The sequence below is a fragment of the Hyla sarda genome, chromosome 9, assembly GCF_029499605.1.
Source record: "Hyla sarda isolate aHylSar1 chromosome 9, aHylSar1.hap1, whole genome shotgun sequence".
Taxonomy (NCBI): Eukaryota; Metazoa; Chordata; class Amphibia; order Anura; family Hylidae; genus Hyla; species Hyla sarda.
This window is the reverse complement of record NC_079197.1, coordinates 156,117,622-156,138,754: the sequence shown is the minus strand read 5'-3', so window position 1 is coordinate 156,138,754 and position 21,133 is coordinate 156,117,622. Positions and strand designations below refer to the sequence as shown.

Sequence of the window (21,133 nt, the reverse complement as noted above, 5' to 3'; positions counted from 1 at the left end):
TAAAAGCGTATACTTTATACAAGCTGACACTGCACAGCTATTAGCTGGGTAAGGACAATGGTGGAGATTGATCAAAATCTGTCCAGAGGAAAAGTTGCTGAGTTGCCCATAGCAACCAATCAGATCGCTTCTTTCACTTTTGAAAAGGCCTCTGAAAAACGAAAGAAGCGATCGGATTGGTTGCTATGGGCAACTCAGCAACTTTCCCTCTGGACAGGTTTTGATAAATCTCCCCCTATATACAGTGATCCCTCAAGTTACAATATTAATTGGTTCCAGGACGACCATTGTACGTTGAGACCATTGTGTGTTGGAAATGTGAAGAGATTTTCCCACAGCGACCAATCACAGTTCAGCCAACGAGCTGAGGTAAAGTGAAAGCTGAGCTGTGATTGGTTGCTGTGAGAAAATCTCTCCACTTTTCCTCTCACACAGTTTGATAAATCTGGGCCCATAACTCTATGGAAACCTGGTAATTGGCTCTGAAGCCACCAAAATGTCATCCAAAAATAGGAAAAAGTGAGAATTAAAGAAAAATAAGTAGATAACTAATACAGATAAAGCAAATCCTTATATATAAAAGTAAGAAAGATCTGCTGGGAGCTGTAAATCACTGTCTATGTCAGTGTTTCCCAACCAGGGTGCCTCCAGCTGTTGCAAAACTACAACTCCCAGCATGCCCGGACAGCCGTTGGCTGTCCGGGCATGCTGGGAGTTGTAGTTTTGCAACAGCTGGAGGCATCTTGGTTGGGAAACAATGGTTTATGTAGAGGACAGGAGCTTCTTCAGGGTCCTATACAGTACACAAGGTGTCCCAAATGGAGCCGCCCTTACTTGGTGTCCAAAAGGAGCAGCTAACGCTGGCACAGGTAAGGAGTAGTACAGAACTTTTAGTTCCTCCCTGTACTGTAGGGGGCGCTACCAGACACCAGTCAGTGCATGCACTTCAGTAATACAGGTGATTTTCCAGTGAATGCCCATTCTGATTGGTCAGTTCCTGCAGTTGTGACACGTTTCACAGATCTGGACTGTCCGTACATTGTATGTTGAGTCTGGTTTCAAGTTACAATGGTCCAGAAAAGACCATTGTATGTTGAAACTATTGTATGTTTAGGCCATTGTAAGTTGAGGGATCCCTGTATAGGTAAGTACTGGGTTTCTTGGGCACATACACAGTGCATAGGGGGCCTAAAGGGTAAAGTGGTACACCAGTGTTAAAAAACGTATCCATAGGTTAGGAGCTAAGTATTTGATCCTTAGGAGTGTGACCTCTTGAACCCACACATACTGTAAAACAGGGCCCCAAATCTCCTTTAAGAATGAAGCATGGGGTCGGAATGTGCTCCAAGCATTTTCTATGGGAGCACCGGAGATACAGGAGTAAAGAGCTTGGGTATCTCCGGTGCTCCCATAAAGAATGCATTGAGCGCATGCCAACCACACACTTTATTGGCCATGTTCTCGAGATCGTAAGGGTCCCAGAGGTTGGACCTTTAACATTCATATCTAATAGTCTTACAAATGGACATCAATGGGGCATTACCAGAATCAAAAGTTATGCCCTACTCACATGATAGGGATTTCAAGCTGATTGGTGGGGGTCTCACCATTGGGACTCCTACTGATCTAAAAAATGGAGGTCAGTTGTTCCTTGAATGATTAAAGCCGTGGTCAGCATTTTTTTTTTTATTATTCTTATGGGGCTTCATAAGGAATGAACGCAGTACTGGCTGCTCCATTTATTTGGGGGGCAACTGATCTCTGTTCTCAGGATTTAGGACCCCAATGGTTGGATCCAATCAGCTTGTCTCTTATTCTATGAACAGGAGAGCGAATTTTACTTTTTTACATTTACAAACTTTACATTTTTGGCATGTCCACATGACTCCTATTTTACCTGCTATAGTGGCTGCCTTGAATGGAAAGTTGGTTGCATCTCTCTGGGAGTTCTTAAAGCAGCCTCTCAATTCAAAATGGCCAATTCAACAGATGGACCGGGAATCTGGGGACTCCCACTACAGAAACATGGCTGGTTCCTCACACAGCCCATGTACATGAATGCCACTGTTATTAAAAGCAACCAGCCATGCTTTTTAAGTCCATTGCGTGCTCCGGTGAAAAAATTATTATAATTTTTTTAATCAATTGGTGCCAGTAAGTTAAACAGATTTGTAAATTACTTCTATTAAAAAATATTAATCCTTCATTTACTTATAAGCTGCTGAATACTACAGCGGAAACTCTTTTCTTTTTGAAGCACAGAGCTGTCTGCTGACATCATGAGCACAGTGCTCTCTGCTGACATCTCTGTCCATTTTAGGAACTGTACAGAGCAGCATATGTTTGCTATGGGGATTTCCTTTTACTCTGGACACTTCCTAAAATGGACAGAGGTGTCAGCAGAGAGCACTGTGCTCATGATGTCAGCAGACAGCTCTGTGTTTCAAACGGAAAAGAATTTCCACTGTAGTATTCAGCAGCTAATAAGTACAGGAAGGATTAAGATTTTTTAATAGAAGTAATTTACAAATCTGTTTAACTTTCTGGCACCAGTTGATTTAAAAAAAAAAAAAAAAAAAAAGTTTTCCACCCCTTTAAGTCCATAAAAATGTTAGAGATTTCCATTCTACATAAAATTTAGACAAACAACTATAATAATAAAGTTTTAGAGGCTCCATTAGGTTTAATGCTTAAATTACAGGCTTGTCCTCTAAGTACAATATTCACCACATCCTGACAGCCAGGTGCTAAATGCTAAAGGAATGTATAAGTAGAAAACACAATTCCCTACATGGACAACATTTAAGTGAACTTTGCACCAAGAATATCTATTCGGGAAGAATAAATAGAAAGAAATATAAATTTACTGTTCCCTAATAGTCACCGATTCGGCTTCTGTCATGTAAAATATGGATTTTGTCTTTCAGTGGTAGGTAACTGAGGGCAGAGGGCAGGGAGAACCCTGCAGAGATGCTTGGATAGATCTGTCTTCGCGATTCACAAATTACCGTATTTTTCGCCATATAAGACGCTCCGGCATATAAGACGCACCCAATTTTAAAGGAGGAAAATCTAGAAAAAAATTATTCTGAACCAAATACAATGTAAAGTATAGGACAGTGATCTTCAACCTGCGGACCTCCAGATGTTGCAAAACTACAACTCCCAGCATGCCCGGACAGCCGTTGGCTGTCCGGGCATGCTGGGAGTTGTAGTTTTGCAACATCTGTAGGTCTGCAGGTTGAAGACTACTGGTATAGGAGGTAATAATCACGTGTCCCCACCGCTCCGGACCCGTCACCGCTGCGGGAACGTCTCTGCTGCCCGGTATCCTCGTTCTCCGTCGCCGCCATCACGTCACTACGCACGCTGCTCCTATTGGATGACGGGACGGCGTGCGCAACGACGTGATGACGACGAAGGAGAGCGCCGGCGATGCAGGGGATCTCGGCACGGAGCAGACACCGAGGAGGCAGGTAAGGTCCCTCCCGGTGTCCTGTAAGCGGTTCGGGACGCCGCGATTTCACCGCGGCGGTCCCGAACAGCCCGACTGAGCAGCCAGGTTAGTGTCACTTTCGCTTCAGACGCGGACGTCAGCTTTGATCGCCGCGTCTGAAGGGTTAATGCAGGGCATCACAGCGATCGGTGATGTTCTGTATTAGCCGCGGGTCCCGGCCGTTGATGGCCACAGAGACCGCCACGATAGGACAGGGTTTTAATGTGTATTTGCCGTGTATTTGCCGTATAAGATGCACCAACTTTCCCCCCCCCCCCAGTTTTGCGTCTTATACGGCGAAATTTACGGAACTTATTCAGAAAGTTTCCACATAGCTGATACTCTAGAGTCGTGTATTTCCACTATCTTACCTTTTAATATAGATCTCCCAGGACCATGCTTATGTATGGTATTTGGTACCAGACAACATGGAGCTTGTACATGTTCTGTATATGGCCCATTCCCTAACTCTGCTAAGGTACACTTCACTCAAGAAAAACTACATTATAACTGCTGGCAGCATGACGTAGGTGATCGAATACCTACCTATTTTACCTATGCTGGTGCTATTTGTGCCCAATTTATGGGTTTGTGCGCTGCATGGCTGTATGTAAATAACATATCTCCAAGTTATTGGGATGCTACAAAGGAAGCTTTGAGACACTTAGTTACCTCTCTTCCCCGCTGCAAGCATGCCTCCTGCCTGATGATTGACAGCTCTCCCTGCTTAAAGGGGTATTCTAGGAAAACATTTATTTTTATAAATCAACTGGCTCCAGAAAGTTAAACAGAATTGTAAATGACTTCTATTAAAAAATATTAATCCTTCTAATAATTATCAGCTGCTGAAGTTGAGTTGTTCTTTTCTGTCTGGCAACAGTGCTCTCTGCTGACATCTCTGCTTGTCTCAGGAACTGCACAGAGTAGAAAAGGTTTGCTATGGGGATTTGCTTCTACTCTGGACAGTTCCCGGGACAGGCGTCATCAGAGAGCACTTAGACAGAAAAGAAGATCTCAACTTTGGCAGCTCATAAGTACTGAAAGGGTTAAGATTTCTTTAATAGAAGTAATTTACAAATCAGTTTAACTTTCTGGAGCCAGTTGATATATAAAAAAAAGTTTTTTTTTCATGGATAACCCCTTTAATTTCAGACAAGTCTGGGCTCTCAGCCATCAGGCAAGAGGCATGCTTGCCGCTGGGAAAAGAGCATGACTCTGCAATACAGAACATGGGTAAAATAGGTATTAAATTGCCTCCATCTTGCAGCCAGAAACTGTACATTGAAAAAGCTGCTGACAAGTTCTCTTTAAGGAGTGATGCGTAGCTTTAGTGTTCTTTGAATCCCTGTGACATTTACTCGTCTTTAATTTTTAGAGATAGTCACTCTGGTTGGCTCATTTTTGCACTGTATCCGGTAACAAAACAGTATACGGTGAAAATATTATCACTATCGGACTCCGATTGGCGCATTTAAATGAATGAGATGCGGTGCCAGGGATAAGGTAACGGCCTTTTTTTAATTTCCCAGCGACCGAATCAGCCAAACGTGGCCTGAATGCACCCTTTACAATTTTTATTAAAGGGATTATCCAGTAAAGCAACTTTATATATATATATATATATATATATATATATATATATATATATATATCAACTGGCTCTAGAAAGTTAAACAGATTTGTAGATTACTTCTATTAAAAAAAAATCTTAATACTTTCAGTACTTATCAGCTGCTGAAGTTGAGTTGTTCTTTTCTGTCTAAGTGCTCTCTGATGACACCTGTCTCAGGAACTGTCCAGAGTAGAAGCAAATCCCCATAGCAAAACTCTTCTACTCTGTGCAGTTCCTGAGACGAGCAGAGAGCACTGTTGCCAGACAGAAAAGAACAACTCAACTTCAGCAGCTGATAATTATTGGAAGGATTAAGATTTTTTAATAGTAGTAATTTACAAATCTGTTTAACTTTCTGGAGCCAGTTGATACAAAAAAAAAAAAAAAAAAAAAAAGGGGTTTTCCTGGAATACTTCAAGCAACCACATACCAAAAAAAGTTTAAAAACCCTTAAAAAGTTTGTGCATGTAGTGTTCCCTCTTTTTTCTTGGTTTACAATAACATATAGGATGCACTCTTTCATAGCTCCCTGATCTGATGTTCAATAGGGACATTCATTGGCTGTTCATTTGGAGATCTAAGAAACTATTGTTCTAAATGTCTTACTGCTTCAAGATAGAACTTTACTGCAGCTTTAACCACTAGAGTTAAGTTTCCACTAGAGCAAACAAACCGGGATGGAAATGTTTCAGTAGGTGTAGAACAAATTTGAAGGTTTCAATCTGCAAAGTATTTTATCATATTTGCTAAGAAAAACTACGAAGGCCTGAGCAAACTTCAAATTGTGTTAGTACACTTGGAAAATAAACCTCAGCCCTGACATTTCTTAAAGTGGTAGTCCATTGCTAGACATCTTATCCCCTATTCATAGGATAGGGGATAAGATGTCTGATCACAGGGTTCCCGCTGCTCGGACCCCCACGATCTCCGTGCAGGCACATGGTGGTCTGAACATTATGTTCAGAATGCCGGTTCGGAAGGCTGTGGTTGTGACGTCACTCCAAGCCCCGTCGTGGCGACACGCCACACCCCCTCCATTCATGTCTATGGGAGGTGGCGTGATGGCTGTCACGCCCCCTCCCATAGACATGAATGGAGGGGGCGTGGTGTGACATCACAACCACGGCCTCCGGAACTGGGGTTCTGAACATAATGTTCAGAACGCCTCGTATCTGCATGGAGATCGCTGAGATTGCAGTGGCTGGACTCCCCCCCAGTGATCATACATCTTATCCCCTATCCTATGGATAGGGGATAAGATGTCTAGCAACGGAGTACCACTTTAAGAAAGATAACTGGATCAACATTTGGTATTATCACATTCCAGTGTAAGGAGAAATTTGGTCCTAAGTCACTCCACGACACGCCACACCCCCTCCATTCATGTCTATGGGAGGGGGCGTGACAGCTGCCACGCCCCCTCCCATAGACATGAATGGAGGGGGCATGGTGTGACATCACAACCACGGCCTCCCGAACTGGGGTTCTGAACATAATGTTCAGAACACCTCGTGTCTGCACAGAGATCGTGGAGGTTCCAGCGTCTGAACCCCCCATGATCAGGGGATAAGATGTCTAGCAATGGAGTACCACTTTAAGAAAGATAACTGGATCAACATTTGGTATTATCACCTTCCAGTGTAAGGAGAAAAGTTCCTTGCAGCTAAAAACAAAGACTTCACCTCTTACCTATTGATATGGTCCACACAGCAGCAATCTTCATCATAGCTTTCGTGCGGGAATTGAAGCGGCTGTGCTCTATGGGGTTACGTATTGCTACATATCGATCAAGGGAGATTGCACAGAGATGCATGATAGATGCCGTAGAAAATAAGACATCCAAGGAGATCCATACAGGACACAGCTTCTGCGGCAAAGGCCAGACGTAATCTGCAGGGAGACAATAAAGTACAAAATTAAAGACAAGACAACTTAAAGGGGTACTCCAGTGAAAACCTTTTTCTTTTAAATCAACTGGTGGCAGAAAGTTAAACATATTTGTAAATTACTTCTATTAAAAAAGTCTTAATCTGTCCTGTACTTTTCTTTTTGGAATGCTCTCTGATGACATCACAACCCTAGTTCTCTCTGCTGACGTTATTATAATAATAACACTTTATTTATTGTTGTCCTTAGTGGGATTTGAACTCAAGTCCCCAGCACTGCAAGGCAGCAGTGCTATCCACTGAGCCACCATGCTGCCCTTAGCATACATCTGCTATGCATCTGCTATGCATCTGCTATGCATGGTTGCTAAAATGGACAGAGATGTCAGCAGAGGGCACTGTGTTCGTGATGTCATCAGTGTTCCAAAAAGAAAGGAATTTCCTCTGTAGCATTCAGCAGCTAATAAGTACTGGAAGGATTAAGATTTTTAATAGAAGTAATTTACAAATATGTTTAACTTTCTGCCACCAGTTGATTTAAAAGAAAAAATGTTTTCACTGGAGTACCCCTTTAACATTGGTCCTCATTACTACGATGTCACCTTGTATTCCTTTGGTTTACAATAATTCATACTTTGAATTAACATAAAAAAATGTAACAATTTTTCAAAATAAATAAATAAACGAATTCCTTTTTAATTAAGGCATTGCCTTATGTATTTGCACCCAAAGTGAAAATTGGAATTTATCTTTCAGGGGAAAGGAAAATAAACAAGTATATAACCTCAATACATTAGGCACCAAGCTGCAATTGTTAAGTTTCTTTTAATATATTATAGTACAGTATAGACATCTAATGGGTTACTGCTGGCATTACATAATATGAGACCAACTTTCTTGGTCCCCAGTCCATGCCCAGTACCCAGAGTTGTTAGCATTAGCCTGGGCATAAGGATTTACAGTGCCTAATAAATCAATCTTCTTCTGGCATAAAAAGGCATTACATCAGAAAATGACCCCTGAATGGGCACTATAACAAAAAAAAAAAAAAAAAAAACAACGCAACCACGTGATTGGGTGGTTCATTTTAGAGAAAATACAGGTTAAATGTTGTGATTAAAATACATTTAATATTTTAAATAGGTTGATTAGTTAGGCAATAATCGCTATCAGAGAAAAGTCCATTCACAGAGGATTTCATTTAAATGGGGACTGTCATGAAGAAATACATTTTGATTTGTCATAAAGACATATCAATAGTTTGGATTTGTTGGGTGTGATGGTTTAGACCCCGACCAATCAAAAGAACAAGCCGGGAGAAGTGTGCGCTTAGTGTGATCCCTCCCGGATCTACGTCACGTGACCTGGACAGCCTTGTAATGTCGATTGGATACAGAGCGGCTAGAGAAGCACTCAATTGCCCATTTCTCTCCCTACTTGTTCTCGTCATTGGCCGAGTTCTGAACACTGATTCTGACTGATAAAATCTTTTGATATATCACTTTGAACACTTTTTTTGAATGTCAGGTTCCCTTTAAAGCAAGTCTCATTGTACTCCTGTCCATGACCTCTGCATAGGACTGTAAAAAGTTTTGAGGGACTAAAACTGTTGACAGTTCTAAACAGAGGTCAGGGATAGGAGTGCAAGGAGACTGTAAGAGGTGTATTTGTTTGATTTCCCCTGTTTGTTCACAAAGCTGATGGTTGCTGTGGCGAAGCCCTGGCCTATCCTATCCTGCCTTGGCCTATCCTATCCTGCCCTGGCCTATCCTATCCTGCCCTGGCCTATCCTATCCTGCCTTGGCCTATCCTATCCTGCCCTGGCCTATCCTATCCTGCCTTGGCCTATCCTATCCTGCCCTGGCCTATCCTATCCTGCCCTGGCCTATCCTATCCTGCCCTGGCCTAGCCTGTCTTGCCCTGGCCTATCCTATCTCGCGTTTCTCTGGTCAATGAGGTATTGCTTTTAAGTGCACACCCTGCAATATTAGTTTCACACAATATATAATATCAATATTCTTCTTTGTGGTGATCAAAGCAAAATGTACATTCTCATATTGCCAGGATTTAAAAAAAAAGATTTTCCAGGAATTTATGAAGATGTATGCACAAAGATGGAGGCCCGTCTTAATGAAAGCGCTCCCGTTCAGCATTACTGTCCTCTAAAATGGAGATTAAAAAATTGTAAATTGGAGTACACAGTTTAATCAGTAAATCCCTACTCTGAGGCCTGGCCAGGGACATACTGCAGTGTACTGGCCTCTTAAGTGATGCAGAGGTTAACTTACAGGGTTCTGCAGGGAGAAGACATTGTTTTAATAAATGGAAGCTTCTGGGCTGTTTTATGGAAATAAGAAGCCAAATTCGAAATCCTGTAGTTCAGATTAAAATTCTCGTGCAGTCAGTTGTGCCAAGTCAGACATTTTGATGCACTTTAAATGAAGGGTAAATGAATGAGAATGCGCAATGATATTTATTTCCAATTGTAATAAATGAAAGCTTGGTCAGATGTTCAAGCCAGAGAAGTGTCCATTAAAAAACAGAATTCGGTGTTTTACCCTAATGGGCACTGTCAGAATCAAAAACTTTTTTATATGTTGTACATCTTGTCAAAACACTAAGATTTCTAATATACTTAATAAAAATGTTTTTATTTAAATTTTTGTAGAAATCATGACATATAAAAAAGACCACTAGGGGTCCCCATATAATCCAGAACATAATCCTGTTGGCTAAAGTATCATCTTTGTCCCAGCTGAAGCACAGGCATTGGCAAAGTCCAGTAAGTGAGGGCGGGACTAGCACTCCTCTGTGCTCACTCCTGTCCTATCAGACTGCAGCATGAAAACAGAGAGGAGGGGGTTACAGAACAGCCTGCAATGACTGGATGAAGAGATCCACAGCAGACTCAATGAGGAAGTGATTGCATGGTGAGTGAGGGCGGGCTCAGTGCTTACCTCGGACACACCCCTTCCTGAGCAGTGGATGTCAGAATGAATGAGCAGCAGAACAGAGGGATTTGTGAGCCACATACAGAAGCTAGACACATAAAAAGACGTAAAGAATCTGCATTACCTAGTGAGTAACATATATAAGCATTATTTTTCTGTGATATGACAGGTAACTTTAAAGCGTACCTGTCAGATCCAACAAATTTTTTTTTTAATATATCACTAAGTACCTAATCCTGACCATGTACATCAAATTTTTATGTGTCTAGCACCTTTATTTATTTATTTTATTACACTTTTAGTTTAGCTCACTAGTCTGAATTCCTCTCAAAGGGAGGGGCATGGTCTCCCTGTGAAGGTCTCCGCCCCCTCCCTCAGTATGCTGTTTGCTCACATCTCCCCTAGCATTAGCAAAACTGCAACTCCCAGCTTGTCCTCACTGACAGTAGCGGGACACAAGCTGACAGTGGGAGGATTTTTCCTCCAGGTGTGAGCCCTGCGCTCACAGCTGTCAATCAAGGAAGTGTGTCCATGACATAGGTGATGATGCATGGACACAGCAGGACTAGTATGTGTCCACTGAAGCAATTTTTGTAGAAAAGGACCACTATAATCCAGGCGCTGCTTAATCCAAAAATGCAAGGATGCAGGGAGGTATTGTAAAACCAGAAGCTTTTATTTGTATTACAGCATACAAGTTAACAGAATCAAATGATTCTGTTAACTTGTATGCTGTAATACAAATAAAAGCTTCTGGTTTTACAATACCTCCCTGCATCCTTGCATCTTTGGATTAAGCAGCGCCTGGATTATAGTTGTCCTTTTCTACGAAAACTGCTTCAGTTTCTACAGGAAGATACTCGTCCTCCTGGGACCATCAGGCTTGGCAGCTGATCCCTATCTCTTGATACCCCGGATGAGGGGTGATATGCGCAATTTCTTCATTTATAAGGTGAGCGGCCATCTTCACTAAAATCCTGGGTTTATTCACCCAGTAAGTGTAGTAGATTCCTCACCTGCCAAAGGGTAATACACGAGGCGCTGCCTCCCGGTTGTCTCTTTTTTTGTCTCTACTTTTATAGTATGTGTCCAAGCAGGCAGGGGGGCAGTTATTGACTGGCTTTTTCAGTTTGAAAAACTGGAAATTTTCTAATGAAAGCAATTGCAAAATATATTGGTTATACATGCTTTACAACATATCAAAAGTTTTTGCATCTGACAGTGCCCATTTAAGGGTGGGTGACACTTGCTGCATAGTATCTAAAGCTGATTTTGCTACCCATTGACTTCAATGAGTAGGAAAATAAGCAGCAAAATACAGCATGTGTGACCCTACCCTAAAGAAAAATCTAATATGAAATGTTCAGCTCATTAATTAAATAGCATTAAACAGTTTAGTTAATAGCATTAATGTCCTTATTTTTTATATGTTTAACCTATTTATTTTACACATCTTTAAGGGGGTTTCCAAGACTTATTTGTTGATGGCTTATATCTGATCATATATTTGCAGACATCAGGCACCTGACTGATCAGCTGTTTGCCAGAGCCACTGTATCTACATATACATAGTGAATCATTCTTTATAAAAAAAAAAGCCAAATCAGTACACAGTACAAGAACACACCTGCAAAAAAACAAGACAAATAGAACAAGAAGAAAAAATAGAATTAAGGGAGTAAACAGGGTAATGTAAACTGCGCTTCACAGTCCAATAGGCAGCATGAAATAAGTTCATGACTGATCAGGTAAGGCTCTTATGCACATGTCTGGTTTTGAAATGTACAAGGGAAATGTACTCCTTAGTAGGAGCTCCACATTTTGTGTAGTGGCCGTGCAAGGTTATTGCAGCTCAGTCTACTATTGAAGAGGATGGGATTTGAGCTGCAATAACCCAACACAGCTACAAGAGCTGTCTGCTGCTTGATCTGTTCACTGTATGTATGCGGGCACCATGGCCATCTGGAGGTGCTGGGTGCCAAAAACTGGTGGACCTCAACATATACCTATTGTTTTTTTCAGTGTGATACATCTACCGGGACAAAAAATATCCTTCCTGGCCTTTCTAAATAGATTTGCTCATCCCTAGCTGCAACATAACAAAAAAACAAACAATTGTATGACTGTCTACTCCATGGGAACTGAATTTTGTTGATTACATTGTTGAGGTTATCTTCTACTGCTGGCCCAAATGTTCTCTATATTGTGAACATTGACTAGGGGATTCAGTGATACGTTCTTATCAACATCATTGTGTCCAGTGATCAATTTTTGCTGCATTAAAGGATTCCAAACCTGATCTTAGTTGACTTAAAGGGATACTCCGCTGCTCAGCGTTTGGAACAAACTGTTCCGAACGCTGGAGCCAGCGCCAGGGGTTTGTGATGTCATAGCCCTGCAAGTCTATGGGAGGTTGGTTATGACGTCACGAGCTCCCGGCGCCGGCTCCAGCGTTCAGAACAGTTTGTTCCAAATGCTGAGCAGCGGAGTACACCTTTAAAGGAGTAGTCCAGTTAAGTGAAATTAAGCGTCTGATCGTGAAGGGTCCGATCACTAGGACCTCGCGATCTGCTGTCCGATGCCCTAACTCTCCCCATGCACAGAGCTGTGTCAACCACTGCATGAAGTGGTGGTCGACAGGCCTCCTCCATGCATCTCTATTGGAGAGCCAGAGATACACGAGTACAGCGATAGTCATACACTCCACATAAACTGGACCGATCTCGGCAGGGGCTACATCTAGTGTGTGTATACCATTGACACCTATCTGGACAACCTCTTTACATAAATAGAAGCTGGTTTCCCAATGGAAGCTATAGTTATTTGAAGGCCACCTTGACCTCACAACTTATATAATTGTGAGCGTTTTCTTCCTAAAATATTCCATTTCCTTTGTCACAGATTCTGGCATTGATCATGTTTCACAAGATGACATTTTGCCTTCTGTTTAGGAAGGTTTTAGGAAAATTTCCTGACCAGGATCAATATATATTTGACTCTCTGCGCCGCTTCAATTACGGGATTGATTCTTGTATTTTGCGGCACATCCTAATGAAATTAAAGAATAAAGTCCTTGACCAATGATACAAAGCTTTGTTTGCAAAAAAAAAATGAAGAAGTCAAGAAGATCAGTCAATAAATATCAGACACCATCAATTATTCTGCTACGGGGGAAGGAAATGTAAAAGATTTGACTCTTAAAGGGGTACTCCACTGCTAGACATCTTATCCCCTATCCAAAAGATAGGGGATTAGATTTCTGATTGCAGGCATCCCCCTGCTGGGACCCCCGCAATCTCTGCGCAGCACCCAGTCTTTACGCTGATTGAAAAGCTTGAAATGTCCGACATCTACAAAGAAATGACATTTATGTAACAAGTGAATAAACCAAGGACTTGAGTTTACTGACATTATGAATTTTTGCCGAAGACTTACAGGCCACCACAGGGCCGATTCATATAAAATATCACATTTTATTCCATGCAGTCTTTTACAATATGTCAAGTACGCCAAGTAACTCTTGCAGGTAAGAAATAAGCTCCTTGGCCTAAAGGGGTACTCTGCTGCTAGACATCTTATCCCCTATGCAAAGGTCACGCAGCACCCAGAGTTCTGAACAGACGCCGAGTTCCGGCAGCAGTGGTCATGTCGTCAAACCATGCCCCTTCCATTTATGTCTATGGGAGGGGGCGTGACGGCCATCGCACTTCCTCCCATAGACATGAATGGAGGAGGCGTGGTGTGACGTCACAACCACTGCCGCCGGAACCTGGCATTTGTTCATAACTCTGGGTGCTGCATGGAGATCGCGGGGGTCCCAGCCATCCTTTGGATACGGGATAAGATGTCTAGCAGCGGACTGCCCCTTTAAGCTAAGGAGCTTATTCCTAACCTGCAAGAGTTACTTGCTGTACTTGACATATTGTAAAAGACTGCATGGAATAAAATATTTTACATGGATCTGCCCTGTGGTGGCCTGTAAGTCTTCGGCAAAAATTCATAAGGTCAGTAAACTCAAGTCCTTGGTTTATTCACTTGTTAAATAAATGTTATTTCTTTGTAGATGTTGGACATTTCAAGCTTTTCAATCAGCGAGGAGCCATGCACGGAACATTCTCTTCCATCAAGATGAGATTTGTCAGGCTATTTTTCTCTTTTCTTTCGGTGCTTCTAAGCTGCAAAATCGCTTATTCTGTAGTCTAGTCACTCGCCGCAAACAATATATTTATTTTTCTTTGATACACTGGATAAAATTAGGTTTGCCATGGAATGCCATTTATATTTCTGCCTCGCGAACTCTCTAACTTCTTAACATTGAAGGTTCTGGATGGTTTATCTAGTGGCACATTTATCATTGACTCCCTATTTTAACCCCTTTACCCCTTGAGGACTCAGCAGGTTGTGGCCTTGTGGACCTCGGAAATTTAGTTTTTTTGCTGTTTGGTTTTTTCCTCCTCACCTTTTAAGAGCCATAGTTCAACTTTCTATAAGTGATACTACCTATCTTGTACTCTGGTGCTTCCCCATTCACGTGTACATTAGCTGGGTCAGAAAACTCTTATAATGGTCATCATGGGACATATTAATATTATATACACTCACTGGCAACTTTCTCAGGAACACCATACTAATCCGGGGTTGGACCCTCTTTTGCCTTCATTTTTCCTGTCATACTTTTTACAAGGTGCTGGACACATTTCTCAGCGATTTCACTCCATATGGACATGATGACCTCACACAGTTCCTCCATATGGACATGATGACATCACACAGTTGCTGTAGATTTGTTGCCTGCACATCCATGATGAGAATCTCCCGGTTTACCACATCCCAGCGGTGATCTATTGGATGAGATCTGGTGACTGTGGAGGCCATTGGAGTCATGTGACCTCATTGTCCTGTATGAGATGATGTCATGTGACCTCATTGTCCTGTATGAGATGATGTCATGTGACCTCATTGTCCTGTATGAGATGATGTCATGTGACCTGGGGCTTTATCCTGCTGCAAGTATCTTCAGAAGATACAGGGGACACTGTGGTCATAAAGAGATGGATATGGTCAGTAACAATACTCAGGTAAGAAAAGAGATCCTGACACTCACTATTTTCTTCTGCCAAGTATAACTTGTTTATTAAATACAGTGAAAGTACAAAATGACGCGTTTTGGCCAAAGCCTTTTTCAGACTGATGGTCTGAGTAAGGCTTTTGCTTAAACGCATCATTTTGTACTTCAACTGTGTAATAAACACATTACACTTGGCAGAAGAAAATAGTGAGTGTCAGGATCTCTTTTCTTACCATTGCATTGCTGTCCGCGTGCACCACCACGGCCTCGAGTGCCGACCCTTTCTGTTTGTTCCTGTACAATACTCAGGTAGGCTGTCGTGTTCATACCATGGTCAATTGGTACTAAGGGGCCCAAAGTGTGCCAAGAAAATGTCCCCCGACCATTACACCACCACCAGCCTGAATCTGATACAAGGCAGGATAGATCCATGCTTTCATGTCACTTATGCCAAATTCTGACCCTGCCATCTGAATGTCACAGATGGAATTGAGAATTATCAGACCAGACAACGTTCTTCCATCTTCCATTGTCCAATTTTGGTGCCTGTGTGAATTGTAGCCTCCATTTCCTGTTCCTAGCTGACAGGAGCGGCACCTGGTGTGGTTTTTCTATTCTGATGCTCCGCTTGAACTTCAGCAAGTTGTCTTGACCCCGTCCACATGCTTAAATGTATTGAGCTGTTGAGGTGATTGTTTTCTTAGTTATTTGTGTTAGCATACAATAAAATAAGGAGTGAGTGTAAATATTTTGTATCCTTTTATGTTTCAATATATCTCAATAAAATAATATCATCATTATTTTATTCATTACTGTCAATATGCTCCATTGACTAACAATAGTTTAAGTAATTTCCCGATAGAATTTTGTGATTGTAGAGGTAGATGGAGTGATACGTTAGTCTGAACAGAAACACATGCTGATCGGTCTGCATTAGAGCTATACTAAAGCTTATTTATATTTGGTTACATTACATAATAGTACAATGTGATCTTATAAGCAGCTATGGGAATGCCATGTTCTGTTGTATGATATTAAGCAGAAACAGCCATACCATACTATTCTACCCAGGCTGTTATTATTGTTATTGCTGTTACCATTATAACTGGTTGGTACCATAAAAAAATGAGTCTTTACCTATTTTTGATGAAGTTCCTGCTGTTCTTTCTAATGAACCACCTGCTGCCACCATTACATTGCTTTATCGACTAAACCCAACACATAGAATTACAATTAAACCTACTGTAGATTATCTACTGCGACTATTACCAAAAAAGCAACCAGACACTTTTTACACCGCTGTCACGCCGAGCGCTCCTGGTCCCGCTCCTCCCCCGGAGCGCTCGCAGAGTTCGGCTTCTGCTTGCAGCGCCCCGGTCAGACTCACTGACCGGGAGCGCTGCTCTGTGTCCCCCAGGGGGGATGCGATCCATGCGGCGGGACGTGCCTGCCCGTGGGTCGCATCCCGTTCCGTTCACCTGCCCCGTCCTCCTGCTCAGTCCCGGCGCACGCGGTCCCGCTCTCTAGGGCGCTCGCGCGCCGGGTCTCTCAGATTTAATGGGGCCAGTGCACCAATAATTGGTGCCTGGTCCAATCAGTTCACAATCACTCCCTTCACTTCCCTTATAAACCCACTTCCCCTTACTGTCCTTGCCGGATCTTGTTGCCTTTGTGCCAGTGAAAGCATTCCTGTGTGCCTATTGCCTGTGTATCCAGACCTTGCCGTTGCCCCTGACTACGAACCATTGCAGCCTGCCCTGACCTTCTGCTACGTCCGACCTTGCCTTTGCCTTGTCCTTGTGTCCCGCGCCTGTCTCAGCTGTCAGTGAGGTTGAGTCGCTATCGGGTGGAACGACCTGGGGGTTACCTGCCGCAGCAAGTCCATCCCGCTTTGCGGCGGGCTCTGGTGAAAACCAGTAACCCCTTAGATTCTGTTCCCCTGGTACGGCCCACAGACTCCGCCTGTCCCTACCTGATAAGTTTGATGGGGACTCTAAGCTGTGCCGTGGGTTCCTGTCCCAGTGCTCCCTACACCTGGAGATGATGTCGGACCAGTTTCCTACAGAACAGTCTAAGGTGGTGTTCGTGGTCAGCCTGCTGTCTGGAAAGGCCTTGTCCTGGGCCACACTGCTTTGGGACCGCAACGATCCTGCCACTGCTACTATTTAGTCCTTCTTCTCCGAAGTACGCAGTGTCTTTGAAGAGCCAGCCCGGCCTTCCTCAGCCGAGGCGGCTCTATTGAATCTCGTCCAAGGGAGCTCTTCAGTGGGCGAATACGCCATACAGTTCCGCACCCTCGCCTCTGAGCTAGCTTGGAACAATGAGGCCCTCTGCGCGACCTTCAAGAAAGGTTTATCCAGCCACATCAAAGATGTTCTGGCCACACAAGAAATTCCTGCTACCCTGTCTGAACTCATCCATTTGGCCACCCGCATTGACATGCCTTTCTCTGAAAGACGCCAGGAGCTTCGCCAGGAAAAGGATCTTGTTCGCACCAGGCGGTTTCCTCTCTTGGCACCTCTCTTCCAGTGTCCTTTGCAACCTGTTCCTGTGCCTTCCGCCGAGGAGGCTATGCAAGTGGATCGGTCTCGCCTGACCCAACAAGAGAGGACTCGCCGCAGGAACGAAAACTTGTGCCTGTACTGTGCTAGTACCGAACATTTCCTCAAGGACTGTCCTATTCGTCCTCCGCGTCAGGGAAACGCACGCACCTAGTTAACGTGAGAGAGGCGTTGCTAGGTGTGAATTCTTCCTCTCCATGACTGACTATACCTGTGCGGATTGCTGTACCCGCTAATACTAATACATCCTTCTCCACTGTGGCCTTTCTGGACTCAGGTTCAGCAAGAAATTTCATTGAAGCCTCTCTCATCAACAGATTCAATATTCCTGTTACCCGTCTAGTCAAACCGCTCTTCATTTCATCCGTGAATGGAGAAAGACTGGTCTGCACCGTGCTCTTACCGCACGGAATCTCTGCTCATGAGCGTAGGAGTTCACCATCATGAAAATATAGAATTTTTGTATTGCCCAACTGCACCTCAGAAATTCTTCTTGGCTTGCCCTGGCCCCAACGTTACGCACCTATCCTCGACTGGGCCACTGGGGACATTAAGAGTTGGGGATCTTGCTGCCACAAGCGATGTCTCAAGTCTGTTCCTACCGGTCGAGTCTCCATCGCTACACCATTGCCGGGCCTTCCTAAGCCCTATCAGGACTATTCTGACGTCTTTTGTAAAAAGCAAGCAGAGGTCTTACCACCACACAGGCCCTACGACTGCCCTATTGATTTGCTTCCTGGTACCTCCCCCCCCCCCCCCCCCCCGTGGTAGGATTTACCCACTCTCCGCTCCGGAAAAACAAGCCATGACTGAATACATTCAGGAAAACCTAAAAAGAGGTTTTATCCGGAAATCTTCTTCCCCAGCCAGAGAGCTGGATTCTTCTTCGTAGCCAAAAAAGACGGGTCTCTACGCCCTTGTATAGACTACCGCGGTCTTAATAAAATCACAGTGAAAAACCGCTATCCTCTGCCACTCATCTCTGAACTCTTTGACCGACTGCGTGGAGCAAAAATTTTCACCAAACTTGATCAAAGGGGCGCATGTAAGCTCATTCGAATTCGTAAGGGTGACGAATGGAAAACCGCATTTAACACTAGAGATGGTCACTTTGAATTTCTCGTCATACCGTTTGGACTTTGCAATGCCCCTGCAGTCTTTCAAGATTTTGTTAATGAAATTTTTTGGGACTTGCTGTATACTTGCGTGGTAGTCTACTTAGACGACATTCTAATCTTTTCCTCCAACCTACAGGAACATCGTCTCCATGTCCGTCAAGTGCTTCAACGTCTTCGTGAAAATCATCTGTATGCCAAATTTGAAAAATGTCTGTTTGAACGCAGCAGCCTTCCTTTCCTGGGATGCTTAGTCTCGGGTCAAGGTCTTCAAATGGATCCTGACAAGCTCTCTGCGATATTGGATTGGCCACGCCCCTCTGGACTCGTGCTATCCAAACGCAAATCCAAGATCTTGGCCTCCCCAAGCGGGTGAAGCTTTTAACCGACTCAAGACCGCCCTCGCCTCGGCTCCGGTCCTGTCCAGGCCTGATCCAACAAAGCCTTTTTTCCTTGAGGTTGACGCCTCCTCGGTTGGAGCTGGAGCCATTCTTCTTCAAAAAAACGCTGGAAAAAACATCACTTGCGGTTTCTTCTCCAAAACATTCCCTCCTGCAGAAAAGAACTATTCCATTGGAGACCATGAACTTTTGGCCATTAAGTTGGCGCTTGAGAAGTGGAGACATCTCTTGGAAGGATCCATTTGCCCCATCATCATCTACACGGACCAACAAAATTTATCTTACCTCCAGTACGCCCAGCGGTTAAATCCTCGCCAGGCTCGATGGTCATTGTTTTTTGCCCGCTTCAATTTTGAAATACATTTCCGTCCTGCTGACAAGAATGTCAGGGCAGATACTCTATCACGTTCCATCGATGCCTCCGACTCTGAAGCTCCCCTACAGCACATTATACCACCTGAGTGCCTGATCTCCTCTGCCCCAGCCTCTCTGGTGCAAATTCCTCCTGGAAAGACTTTTGTCCATCCACGTCTTCGCCTCAAGATCCTCAAATGGGGTCACTCCTCTCTTTTTGCGGGCCACGCTGGAATAAAAAAATCCATTCAGTTAATTTCCCGACTATATTGGTGGTCTTCTCTGGAAAAGGATGTGACTGATTTCGTTCGGGCTTGTACAGTTTGTGCCCGTGATAAAACTCCTCGCCTGAAGCCTGCAGGTCTTCTGCTTCCTCTGCCAGTGCCCTAACAGCCATGGTCCCATTTTGCTATGGATTTCATCACTGACCTTCCATCTTCTCATGGCAACACAGTCATTTGGGTGGTCGTTGATCATTTTTCTAAAATGGCTCATTTTGTCCCTCTGCCAGGTCTTCATTCCGTGCCACAATTGGCGAAACAATTTTTTCTTCAAATTTCTTGTCTCAACAGGCTTCCCACGCACATCGTCTCTGACAGAGGTGTTCAATTTGTTTAAAAATTCTGGAGGGCACTCTGCAGTCAATTAAAAATCAAATTAAATTTCTCTTCTGCTTATCACCCACAATCCAACGGTCAAGTGGAAAGAGTGAACCAGATACTTGGCGACATTTTGTTTCATCCCGTCAAGATGATTGGGTCGACCTTCTACCTTGGGCCGAATTTTCCTACAATTTAAAAAACTCTGAATCCTCTTCCAAGTCTCCATTTTTTGTGGTGTACGGCCATCACCCTCTTCCCCCCCTCCCCATTCCCACTCCTTCTGGAGTTCCTGCGGTGGATGAACTGACTCAAAATTTTTCCTCTATTTGGCTTGACACTCGAAAGTCTCTTCTAATGGCGTCTTCCCTTATGAAGAGACACGCCGACAAGAAGAGAAGGGTCCCTCCTGTTTTTCCCCCTGGTGACAAGGTATGGCTTTCTGCGAAGTACATACGTTTCCGGGTACCCAGTTACAAGTTGGGCCTCGATTTTTAGGCCCATTCAAAGTTAAAAAACAAATGAACCCTGTACGGTACCTATTCATGTATGGGTCCCCATAGCCAGAGTCCCTAGGTCCCTGTCATCCAGTCTACCCCTAGTCGCCTCTATTTCAGTTTATAGATCGATATTTTATGCAAAGATTAATGTAAATAGGATAACATATATGTAAATAAATGGTTAATTACTTGTTTCCATAGCGTTGCAGGACCTGTGGGTCATATGACTCGGTGAACTCTATGGTATTAAGCTTAAGGACCTTTAAGGCCCTGTGACGGAAGCAATCCCATTACACCATGTAATGGTGAATGGCAGATGTTCGGACCAATCAGATTCGCCCCGCCCCCTGCCCATATAAGGGAGCGGCGGCCATGTTTGTCTCTCTTACCTCGTGGGCTGTCATGAGAGAAGGATCTGCACAGCAACTTACGCAGTGACTTAGGCCTGAGCCTTGCGGCGATGGCTGAACAATCTAATTATAGAGTGTATCAATTTCCAAACACTCTGCAGCATCACCGGACCTAATAACTCTCCTAAATCTGGACGGATCTGCAAATCTCTCCCTAAATTCAGTGACTGAATAATTAAC

At 43.6% G+C, this 21,133-nt stretch overlaps 1 protein-coding gene across 11 annotated transcripts in view; it reads right to left on the bottom strand.

Annotated features, from left to right (window-relative positions):
- LOC130290510 (5-hydroxytryptamine receptor 2A-like) overlaps positions 1–21,133 on the bottom strand; it is a 575,216-nt gene that overhangs the window by 12,134 nt on the left and 541,949 nt on the right. For all 11 annotated transcript variants that reach the window (XM_056538243.1, XM_056538242.1, XM_056538249.1 and 8 more), the window contains one exon: positions 6,798–6,998. In XM_056538243.1, the coding sequence (XP_056394218.1) occupies positions 6,798–6,998 (201 nt within the window). The remainder of the gene's footprint in view (positions 1–6,797; positions 6,999–21,133) is intronic.